This window comes from Portunus trituberculatus, chromosome 24, assembly GCF_017591435.1.
Source record: "Portunus trituberculatus isolate SZX2019 chromosome 24, ASM1759143v1, whole genome shotgun sequence".
Taxonomy (NCBI): Eukaryota; Metazoa; Arthropoda; class Malacostraca; order Decapoda; family Portunidae; genus Portunus; species Portunus trituberculatus.
The window spans coordinates 4,552,684-4,565,180 of record NC_059278.1 but is presented as its reverse complement, the minus strand read 5'-3'; the positions used below and the strand labels follow the sequence as shown (position 1 = coordinate 4,565,180).

General features: G+C 41.2%; 1 protein-coding gene across 1 annotated transcript in view; it reads left to right on the top strand.

Moving 5' to 3' along the window:
* Positions 1-12,497, top strand: part of LOC123508470 (microtubule-associated protein futsch-like) — a 153,700-nt gene that overhangs the window by 134,492 nt on the left and 6,711 nt on the right. Inside the window, 2 exon segments of the mRNA XM_045262222.1 lie at positions 19-3,043; positions 3,158-12,497. Of these exon segments, the coding sequence (XP_045118157.1) occupies positions 19-3,043; positions 3,158-12,497 (12,365 nt within the window).

The following is a 12,497-nucleotide window of genomic DNA, read 5'->3' as shown; positions in this document are numbered from 1 at the left end:
ATGTCACGAAAAACCAACAGAAAAAGCACCAATCTCTCCTGTAAGTGACATCTCAGTTAGTGCGAAGAGTGATGTCAGTGCTAAGAGTGACATTGTCAAGGAAGAAGAAATCACAAAGGAAATCACGGTTGATGTGACCAAAAAACCAACGGAAGAAGCACTAATCTCACCAAAAAGTGACATCTCTGTTAGTGCTAAGAGCGACTTAAGTGCAAAGAGTGACATCATGAAGGAAGAAGTTATTTCAAAGGAAATCACAATAGATGTCACGAAAAAACCTACAGAAAAAGCACTAATCTCACCTGTAAGTGACATTTCCGTTAGTGCTAAGAGTGATGTTAGTGCTAAGAGTGACATTGTTAAGGAAGAAGTAATTTCAAAGGATATCACAGTTGATGTCAGTAAGAAACAAACAGAAGAAGCACCAGTCTCACCTGTAAGTGACATCTCTGTTAGTGCTAAGAGTGACATCAGTGCAAAGAGTGACATCGTTAAGGAAGAAGTAATTACTAAAGAAATTACAGTTGATGTCTCTAAGAAACCAATAGAAGAAGTACCAATCTCACCAGTAAGTGACATCTCAGTCAGTGCAAAGAGTGATGTTAGTGCAAAGAGTGACATCGTTAAGGAAGAAGTAATTACAAAGGAAATTACACTTGATGTGACTAAGAAACCAACAGAAGAAGCACCAATCTCACCAAAGAGTGACATCTCCATTAGTGCAAAGAGTGATATTAGTGCAAAGAGTGACATCGTTAAGGAAGAGCTCATTACAAAGGAAATCTCTGTTGATGTGACAAAGAAACCAACAGAAGAAGCACCAATCTCACCAAAGAGTGACATCTCCGTCAGTGCAAAGAGTGATGTCAGTGCAAAGAGTGACATTGTCAAGGAAGAAGTAATTACAAAGGAGATTACAGTTGATGTCACTAAGAAAGAAACAGAAGAAGCACCAATCTCACCAGTAAGTGACATCTCCATTAGTGCAAAGAGTGACATCGTTAAGGAAGAAGTAATTACAAAGGAAATCACAGTTGATGTAACTAAGAAACCAACAGAAGAAGCACCAATCTCACCAAAGAGTGACATCTCCGTTAGTGCAAAGAGTGATGTCAGTGCAAAGAGTGACATCGTTAAGGAAGAAGTAATTACAAAGGAAATTACAGTTGATGTGACTAAGAAACCAACAGAAGAAGCACCAATCTCACCAAAGAGTGATATTTCCATTAGTGCTAAAAGTGATGTCAGTGCAAAGAGTGACGTCGTTAAGGAAGAAGTAATTACAAAGGAAATTACCGTTGATGTCACTAAAAAACCAACAGAAGAAGCACCAATCTCACCTGTAAGTGACATCTCCGTTAGTGCAAAGAGTGACATTAGTGCAAAGAGTGACATCGTTAAGGAAGAAGTAATTACAAAGGAAATCACAGTTGATGTGACTAAGAAACCAACAGAAGAAGCACCAATCTCACCAAAGAGTGACATCTCCGTTAGTGCAAAGAGTGATGTCAGTGCAAAGAGTGACATCGTTAAGGAAGAAGTAATTACAAAGGAAATTACAGTTGATGTGGCTAAAAAACCAACAGAAGAAGCACCAATCTCACCAACGAGCGACATCTCCGTTAGTGCTAAGAGTGATGTCAGTGCTAAGAGTGACATCGTTAAGGAAGAACTAATCACTAAGGAAATCACAGTTGATGTGACTAAGAAACCAACAGAAGAAGCACCAATCTCACCAAAGAGTGACATCTCCGTTAGTGCAAAGAGTGATGTCAGTGCAAAGAGTGACATCGTTAAGGAAGAAGTAATTACAACGGAAATCACAGTTGATGTGACTAAGAAACCAACAGAAGAAGCACCAATCTCACCAAAGAGTGACATCTCCGTTAGTGCTAAGAGTGATGTCAGTGCAAAGAGTGACGTCGTTAAGGAAGAAGTAATTACAAAGGAAATTACCGTTGGTGTCACTAAAAAACCAACAGAAGAAGCACCAATCTCACCAGTAAGTGATATCTCCGTTAGTGTTAAGAGTGATGTCAGTGCAAAGAGTGACATCGTTAAGGAAGAAGTAATTACAAAGGAAATCACAGTTGATGTGACTAAGAAACCAACAGAAGAAGCACCAATCTCACCAAAGAGTGACATCTCCATTAGCGCAAAGAGTGATATCAGTGCAAAGAGTGACATCGGTAAGGAAGCAGTAATCACAAAGGAAATTACAGTTGATGTCACTAAAAAACCAACAGAAGAAGCACCAATCTCACCTGTAAGTGACATCTCCGTTAGTGCAAAGAGTGACATCGTTAAGGAAGAAGTAATTACAAAGGAAATTACAGTTGATGTGGCTAAAAAACCAACAGAAGAAGCACCAATCTCACCAACGAGCGACATCTCCGTTAGTGCTAAGAGTGATGTCAGTGCTAAGAGTGACATCGTTAAGGAAGAACTAATCACTAAGGAAATCACAGTTGATATCACTAAAAAACCAACAGAAGAAGCACCAATCTCACCAAAGAGTGATATTTCCATTAGTGCTAAGAGTGATGTCAGTGCAAAGAGTGACGTCGTTAAGGAAGAAGTAATTACAAAGGAAATTACCGTTGATGTCACTAAAAAACCAACAGAAGAAGCACCAATCTCACCAAAGAGTGACATCTCCGTTAGTGTTAAGAGTGATATCAGTGCAAAGAGTGACATCGTTAAAGAAGTTATTACAAAAGATATTAAAGAAATCACAGTTGATGTCACTAAGAAACCAACAGAAGAAGCACCAATCTCACCAAAGAGTGACATCTCCGTTAGTGCAAAGAGTGACATCGCTAAGGAAGAACTAATCATTAAGGAAATCACAGTTGATATCACCAAAAAACCAACAGAAGAAGCACCAATCTCACCAAAGAGTGACATCTCCCTTAGTGCAAAGAGTGATGTCAGTGCAAAGAGTGACATCGTTAAAGAAGTTATTACAAAAGATATTAAAGAAATCACAGTTGATGTCACTAAGAAACCAACAGAAGAAGCACCAATCTCACCAAAGAGTGACATCTCTGTTAGTGCAAAGAGTGACATCGTTAAGGAAGAACTAATCACTAAGGAAATCACAGTTGATATCACTAAGAAACCAACAGAAGAAGCACCAATCTCACCAAAGAGTGACATCTCCGTTAGTGCAAAGAGTGATGTCAGTGCAAAGAGTGACATCGTTAAGGAAGAACTAATCACTAAGGAAATCACAGTTGATATCACTAAGAAACCAACAGAAGAAGCACCAATCTCACCAAAGAGTGACATTTCCATTAGTGCAAAAAGTGATGTCAGTTCAAAGAGTGACATCGTTAAGGAAGAAGTAATTACAAAGGAAATTTCCGTTGATGTTACTAAAAAACCAACAGAAGAAGCACCAATCTCACCAAAAAGTGACATCTCCGTTAGTGCTAAGAGTGATGTCAGTGCTAAGAGTGACATCGTTAAGGAAGAACTAATAACAAAGGAAATCACAGTTGATATCACCAAGAAACCATCAGAAGAAGCGCCAGTCTCACCAAAGAGTGACATATCTGTTAGTGCTAAGAGTGATGTCAGTACAAGGAGTGACATCATTAAGGAAGATGTAATTAGAAAGGAAATTACAGTTGATGTCACTAAGAAACCAACAGAAGAAGCACCAATCTCACCAAAGAGTGACATCTCCGTTAGTGTAAAGAGTGATGTCAGTGCAAAGAGTGACATCATTAAGGAAGATGTAATTATAAAGGAAATTACTGTTGATGTCACTAAGAAAACGACAGAAGAAGCACCAATCTCACCAAAGAGTGATATCTCTGTTAGTGCCAAGAGTGATGTCAGTGCAAAGAGTGACATCGTTAAGGAAGAAGTAGTTACAAAGGAAATTACAATTGATGTCACTAAGAAACCAACAGAAGCACCAATCTCACCAGTAAGTGACATCTCCGTCAGTGCAAAGAGTGATGTCAGCGCAAAGAGTGACATTGTCAAGGAAGAAGTAATTTCAAAGGAAATCACAGTCGATGTCACGAAAAAACCAACAGAAAAATCACTAGTGTCTCCTGTAAGTGATATCTCCCTTAGTGCTAAGAGTGATATCAGTGCAGAGAGTGAAGTAAAAGAGCAAGTAACAACTAAAGTAACTGAGGAAGAAATTAAACTTGATATATCAAGGAAGCCAGTGGAAGAAGCACCCGTTTCTCCAAAGAGCGATGTTTCTGTAAGCCTTAAAAGTGAAGCCAGTGTAAAGAGCGATAGTTTGAAGGAAGATGTGATCTCTAAAGATGTAAAGGAAGATGTCACCATTGACGCATCCAAGTTACAAACAGAAATACTCACCTCTCCAACGAGTGATATCTCTATCAGCGCTAAGAGTGAAGTTAGCGAAAAGAGTGACATCGTAAAGGAAGAGATAGTAACAAAAGAAATAAAGGAAGAAATTAAGGTTGATGTCGCAAAGAAACCAGTAGACGAACCACTAGCCTCTCCAAAGAGCGACAGGTCTGTAAGCACGAAGAGTGATGTGAGCGCAAAGAGTGATGTCGGAAAGGAAGAGATCATTACAAAAGAAATTAAAGACATTACACTTGAAATCTCAAAGAAATCAGGAGAAGAGTCACCTATCTCTCCAAAGAGTGACATTTCCATCAGCGCCAAGAGCGATGACAGTGCTAAGAGTGATGTCACTTCAAAAAGTGACATTGTAAAGGAAAAAGTTGACATCAAAGAGATTATGGAAGAAACCACAGCTGTTGTGCCTAAGAAGCCATCTGAAGATGTACTAATGTCTCCTAAGAGTGACGTTTCTGTTAGTGGTAAGAGTGATATTAGTAGTATAAAGAGTGACATCTCAAAGGAAATCAAAGAAGAAAAACCCGCTGATGTGCCTCCGAAGCAGAAAGATGAAGCAGCATTATCTCCAAAGAGTGACATATCAGTCAGTGCTAAGAGTGACATTAGTGTAAAGACTGATTCCACTAAAGATGATGCCGGAAAGGAGATAATGAAGGAAATCTTACCAGTTGATGTGTCAAAGAAATCAGAAGCCTCTGTCTCTCCAAAGAGTGATGTATCTGTTAGTATTAAGAGTGATATCAGTGCAAAGAGTGACATTGAGAAAAAGATAGCTGGAGAAAAGACAGAGGAAGACAAGTCTGAAAAAACAGATGTATCTGCTTCTTCAAAGAGTGAAGGAAAGAAAGATCAGTTCGATTTAACTTCTCCCGAAAGTTTCTTTTCTGTAAGTATGAGAAGTCATGTTGTAGAGACAGTAATGCTGAGGCCTCTTACCATCGATGTCACCCCCAAAGAGGAGGAGGCAGTTTCACCCAAAAGTGACATATCTAGTACCGATATTAGTTCAAGGGACATTTCTGAGGGAATTCTGAAAATCGATACATCAAGGAAATCTCCAGAAGTTCCTGTTTCTCCAAGAAGTGATGTTTCTCCAAGTGGAAAGAGCGACATCAGTACAAGAAGTGAACTCAGTTCAAAGGAAGTCAAAGAAGAAATTATGACAACCGAAGTATCCAAGAAAATTTCCGAGGTTACTATTTCCACTAGCACTGATGTAGCCAAGGAAAAGAAAGAAGAAAAGACCACATCTGAAATTACTGAAAAAGACATAAAACTACGTCCCGAATCACCACCTAGTGAAATTTCTTCCAGCATTAAGTCAGATCTGAGTCCTAAAGATACATCAAAGAAGTCTATGGAAGAAGAACCTCTGTCACCTAAGAGCGATATTTCTACTAGTATGAAGAGTGAAGTAAGCCTTAAAGATGATACTCAAAAAACTAAAACAGAGCCAAAATTACCATCACCTCCTTCTGATGGTAAGATCGAAATAGTGAGTCCTAAAGTTGACATTACTAAAGCACCCACAGTAAAGGATTCAGAGCCTTACTTGGAAGGTGGGGTTGTGGAAGAGCCCGTCTATGGTGTGTTAAAGGCAGAACGCGCTGAAATAGTGACAGTCTCCCCAGACACAACTCCTGGTTCTCCTCCTATGTCTCCCTCACTCAGGGAAATCGGTATGGCAGGAATATCTCTTGTGAAAGGCCTCGAAACATTAGAACATCGGGAAGAAAAGGATGTTATGGCCACTTCTGTTTATGAAGAAACCACGACGGTGTTCAAATCTACCACTAGTGCCATTAGTGACCACGGCACGATTGATGTTATGACAACATCTATGCATCAAGATTTTGATGCCATGACCACATCAATATACGAGCCAAGTCGAGATATCATGACTTCATCTATGTATGGGGATGACTTCGGTTTGCACGATGACACATTGCCAGAGTCATCCACTGAAGCCTTAACTAGAATTAAGAAAAAAGACGATATCATGTCAACTTCCATGTACGGTAGTCTCGATGACAGAGGATTCGATGAACCCATAGAGAAAACTGCTGAAGATCTAACATCTCCTCGCAGTGTTACTTTTGGAAAAACGCAAGAAGTTGAAGATGGTAGGGAAACCATTTCACCAAGAACAACTGAAGAAGACAGTGAAAAATATCAGCCAGTCTCTCCAAGGAGTGATTTGTCATCGGAAATGTACCAAATGCCGTCTATATCTCCGCGCAGCGACGGATATGAGGCGGAATTGAGCGGCCAGTATGAAGAGAGAGATGATCAGGTTCCTTCATCTCCTCGCTCTGACATCTCCTCGATATCAGATGTAATGAGAAGAGAGCAAAGAAAGCAGCTTGGCACAGAAACGACATTAACAGAAGCTACAACTACAACTACAACTGTTCATCGTGAAGTTGTGGACAGCGGCAGATCAATGTCCCCGAAGAGCGACACAACCATCAGTGATGTGGTTGCAAAGGATGGCTTGGACTCTCTAGATTCCTTTAGGCTACAACCCGTTCTTGGAAGCGATAAAGAGCCCGATGAGGGAAAACCAATCTCTCCTCGCAGTGATGTGTCAGGCAAAGATTCTGCTTTTGAAGAGCGAGACAAAATGTCAAGTCTAGAGAGCCATACAATGCCTTCTCTTCCTTTGGATAGTAAAGTCTCTCATCCAGAGACATCCATATACTCTACTATAACAGAAAAGGTGACAGAGTTCATTCAAGAAACATTCCCTGCCCCAGACAGGAAAACTATTCTTGAAGAGGAACCTATCCTTCCAAAAGATTTGGAAAGCACAAAGAGCGAAAGCACCACATTAGCAACAAGCGTAGTTAGCACTATTGATAGCACAAAAGCCCTCATTGAGGAAACCAGAGAATTACTGCGAAGCACAAAGGCACCAGTGACAAAAGATGACAGTATTACGTCACAGGCAAAGACTGAACCCTCACCAGAAGAGGACACCTCTTCTAGCTCCAAACAGGAACCCGCCACTCCCTCAGTGACTCAGGAAGCCATCATGGTATCTCCTAAAAGCGATTTCTCCATAAGCTCAAAGAGTGACGTTACTTCAATGGACGTCAAGGACCTTCCTAAAGATCCTTCTCTCAGGGATGGTGAGTCTAAGCCGCCGACTACCTCACCAAGCAGTGATGTCTCGGAGGAAATCTTTAAAGAGGATCTAAAAGATGTTGCTGTTAAACCCGTCACCGAAGTAAAAGATGTCGTCCAAGATATCACTACAGCTGTGACGTCCATTGAAGAAACTCCTATTACTAAAACTTCCTTCATGGACTTCAAGGAGCCCGTTTCTCCTCCTCCTTCACCTGAGAAGTCTATAGGAAAAGGTGACACCTCACTCTCTTCTACTACGTCCTCCCATCCAGAAAGTGAATCCTTATCCTCTGTGCAGGTGAAGCCAGACTCCTCAAGGCCTGACGTTCCGTCATCTGTGGCACCCATTTCATCTCTCATCTCATCTGTATATGATACATCACTCACCATCACCTCCACATCCACCGCCATCACAAAAGCCACGAAGACACCAATTCCCATAGCTAAACCGTCAGACCTTCCCCAGCCTGAACTCACCAAATCCGAAAAAGAATCACCATCCTCGACGACTTCTTCTCTCCCCTCCGACGAAGAGGATGCTGAGACAAAACTTAGGGAGTCCCCTCTAGCCGAACCAATTAAAAGGCCGGTCGATGAGGTAACCGAAATTACTTTGAGTAAGACACACACCGAGCAAGTGTCCACTGAAGAGTACAAGTCCGTCACTGCCATTACCGATAAGTCTGTTTCTTATAAGGAAGTCGCCACCAGTCTTGAGTCCACAAAAGAAACCCCAACAAAACCCACTGAAGAAGGAAAACCAGTCAAGGTGTACGAACTTACCAAAGATGTTTCAAAGCTGTTAGAAGAAAAGCCCAAGGACACCATGCCTGTAAAGGAAGAGAAGCCTCAAGTTGAAGAAGTTCTAGAAAAAGTAGAGAAAAAAGAAATACCTATTGAAAAGAAACCCACAGAAGGAAAACTAGCCGAGGTAAAGACACTAGAAGAGAAGAAACTCGCAGAAGACAAACCTGCCGAGGTGAGGAAAGCAGAAGAGAAGGAACCTGTAAAAGAAAAACCTGCAGGGGAGAAGAAAGCAGAAGATAAGAGACCTGCAGAAGAAAAACCTACTGAGATTAAAAAAGCAGAAGAAAAGAAACCCACACTAGAAAAACCTGCTGAGGTGGAGAAACCTGCAGACAAGAAACTTGTGGAAAAAGAAAAACCTGATGATAAACAACTTGATGTCACGAAAGAAACAACAACTACCACCACCACAACCACAATCAGTAAGGAAGAAGCAAGAACAGAAATTTCTGAAAAGGAGCAACCTTCTAAGGAACTAGAAGAGGGAAGATTACCAACAGAGATTATAAAGAAAATCGAAGAACCATCTACAACTAAAACCGTAACCAGGACCATCATTAAAAGAACTATTGTTGATGGTGTGCCCGTAGAAACTGTAGAAACAGTAGAAGGGGAACCAGAAGGGGATGAAGAGTTCGATGAAGATTCTTCATATGAATCTGTAACAAGAACAATTACTAAGACAACAATGGTTGACGGTAAACCAGTTGAAACAGTTGAGATTAAGAAACCCGATGATGCAAAGAAACAATTCGGAGAATCATCATCTACCGAAACAGTAACAAGAACAATCATCCGCAGAACCATCGTCGACGGTGTTCCTGTAGAGACTGAAGAAACCATAGAAGGTGAGCCCGAAGAAACGTCTGAAGGCTCAGACGAATCTCCTCCTGGAACAATAACGAGAACAATTACAAGAAGGAGTACGATTGTCGATGGTGAAATCAAAGAGACGATCGAAACGTTACAAGAGCCCTCTACTGACACTGTAACCAGAACTACCATTAAGAGAACCATGGTAGATGGTGAACCAAAAGATACAATTGATACTATTGAAAAGTTGTCAAAGAGTGAGACAGATGAGTCTGATCACGAACCAGAGGAAGGTAAGACAGTGTCTACAGCCGTAGTGAAGACAATTTTGATCGAAGGAGAGCCGAAGGAAGTTACTGAAAAAGTTGTTGAGCCATCATCAACGGAAACAGTGACAAGAACAGTAATCAGAAGAATTATAGTTGACGGTAAGCCTGTAGAGACCGTGGAAACCATAGAAGGAGAGCCTAAAGAAACTCCAGAAGATACGGAAACATCTACTACTACTACAACCGTAACACGAAAAGTAATTAGAAGAACCATTGTTGATGGAAAGCCAGTAGAAATCGAAGAAACCGTGGACGGTGAACCTGAGGACATGCCAGAAGATGTAGAACCTAGCACCACTACAACTATAACAAGAACCAGGAAAATAATTAGAAAAACCATAGTTGATGGCAAGGAAGTAGAAACCGTAGAAACCATGGATGATGAACCTGAAGAAATTCTAGAAGAAACAGAACCATCGTCTACTACAACTGTTACCCGAAAAGTAATAAGGAGAACTATAGTGGACGGTAAGGAAGTTGAAACTGTAGAAAGTATGGACGATGAACCTGTAGAAGTGCCTGAAGATGTAGAACCAACCGTTACTACAACTGTAACTAGAAAAGTAATAAGAAAAACTATCGTGGACGGAAAGGAGGTAGAAACAGTAGAAACCCTTGATGGTGAACCTGAAGAAAAGCCTGAAGATGTAGAACCAACCGTTACTACAACTGTAACCAGAAGGGTAATAAGAAAAACCATAGTAGATGGAAAAGAAGTAGAAAGCGAAGAAATCCTTGGAGAACCCGAAGAGATGGTTGAAACTATTGTGGAACCATCCGATACAACAACTGTAACAAAGAAAGTGATCAGAAGAACTATTGTAGATGGGAAGCCAGTAGAAACTGTGAAAACAGTGGAAGGGCAGCCGGATGATGAAAAGTCTAAAGCTGAAGTTGAGGAAGATGTTAAAGAAGGAGAGCAAGTGACAACAAGTAAAACTGTAAAGAGAACCATTGTGAAAAGAACAGTAGTAGACGGCGTTCCGGTGGAGACTGTAGAAACTGTCGTTGGAGAGCCAGAGGATGAAGAAGAACCATCTGAGCAGTCGCTCATTATTGAAACTGTACCTAAAGCAACCGCTAAAATAGCGCTAAGTGAAAAGCCCAAAGATATTATAGGAAAGGATGCTGAAACATCGTCCATGGAAACTGTCAAAAGAACTATTATCAGAAAAGTCATAGTTGATGGGAAACCAGTTGAGACTGTAGAAATACTTGATGGAGAACCAGAAAAGTTTGAGACGGAGGGTGAAGAAACAACGACAAGAACCATTACTAAAAGAACAATCATTGATGGCAAACCAGTGGAAACAGTGGAGACCGTTGAAACAGAGCCTGAAGAAATGGAAGAAACAGAATCTTCTACAACAACTGTAACAAGGACAATAATTAGAAAAACTATTGTTGATGGGAAGCCGGTAGAAACAGTTGAAACCATAGAAGATCCTAAAAAAATGGAAGACACTATACAACCATCATGTACTACTAAAGTCACCAAAACTATAAAGAGAAGAATTATAGTTGATGGCAAGCCAGTAGAAACCGTAGAAACCGTTGAAGGAGAACCTGAAGAGACAGAAGAAACTGTTATAGAACCATCAACCACCACAACTGTAACGAGAAAAATAATCAAGAGAACTATTGTTGATGGTGTTCCTGTAGAAACCGAGGAGACTGTAAGTGACGGAGAAGCTGAGGAACACTCTAGTGCCGGTACAATAACAACAACCTTTACTACGAGAACTGTTGTAGACGGAGAAGCCAAAGAGAGGGTTGTAACATCCAAAGAGCCACTCGATCCCGAGGCTTCTGAGAAAACAACAACCACAACAACTACCATCAAGAAAAGTTCAGTTAGTGGTCGCGATTCAGTCAGTGAAGAATTAGATGATGAGAGTGTAAGCAGAACCGTAAAAAGAACAGTAATCAGGCGAACTATAATTGATGGTGTTCCAGTAGAGACTGTAGAGACTGTTGAGGGAGAACCAGATGAATATGAAGAAACATTTGAAGAACCAGTATATACTGGAACGGTTACCAAGACTGTCACAAGGAAATCCATTGTAGACGGTGAAGCAAAGGAAACTGTAGAAACAACTGAGGAGCCACTGAAGGCAACTACAGAGAAATCACGAATCGATAGCAGCAGTGAAGCTCCGGAGACTTTCCTTCCTAGAGAAATTGAGTGCGTCCCGCGACTTACGGTCACGAGAACTAGTATCGAAGGTGGAGCCAGAATACCACTGTATGAACCATCTTCAGAAACAGTGACAACTAAGACAGTCATCAAGAAAACAACTATTGGAGGTGAAGAGCAAACAGAAACCACGGAAACAAGCGAAGATGAATTTGGTGACACTGTGACCAAAACAACCGTTACAAAGTCAGTGACAGATAGTACGGAACCTGGAAAGAAGGAAACCTCTGAAGTGAAGGAAATGAAGAAAAAGGTCTCTGAAAGTGAAAGTGTGAGTGCCATTACTAGTGTGACGCACACCATGATGAGTGAAAGCAAAACGAAGGCGGACACATCCACCACATCTACTACCACTACCACGTCATCTGAAGCCAAGGCTTCAGAAACGACAAGTGAGGTAGCCAGTGTAAAATCTAAAATAGAAGAAGACACCTCTTGCACGTATGAAGCATCATCTAAAGACGTGAAAACTTCGAGCATAACGGCGACCAGCAAAGTCAGTTTACAGGAGACAGATAAAACATTTACCAGTAAGCACTCTGTCAGCGAGATCTCTCGGTCATCTGATGTTTATCAAGAGGATATCAGGAGTTCCAGGGAATCTATTTCCGCTGCTGACGAATCAGTGCACGAACGAGTGAGTGCAGTACGAAAATCATCAACCAGCAGCACAGAGGGTACACCAAGCAGCCCTAGGACTGGCCGAGTGGTCGTAAGGAAGGTTACTACAGTCATTACCAAATATTACGACGATGGCGAAGAGGTGGAAATGGAGGAGCTCCCCGGCGAAGAGGTAGTTGAGGTTCTTGGTGATCAGCAAGTTTCTGAGGACATTCTGCGTAGGATTTCCGGCTCATCTTCCC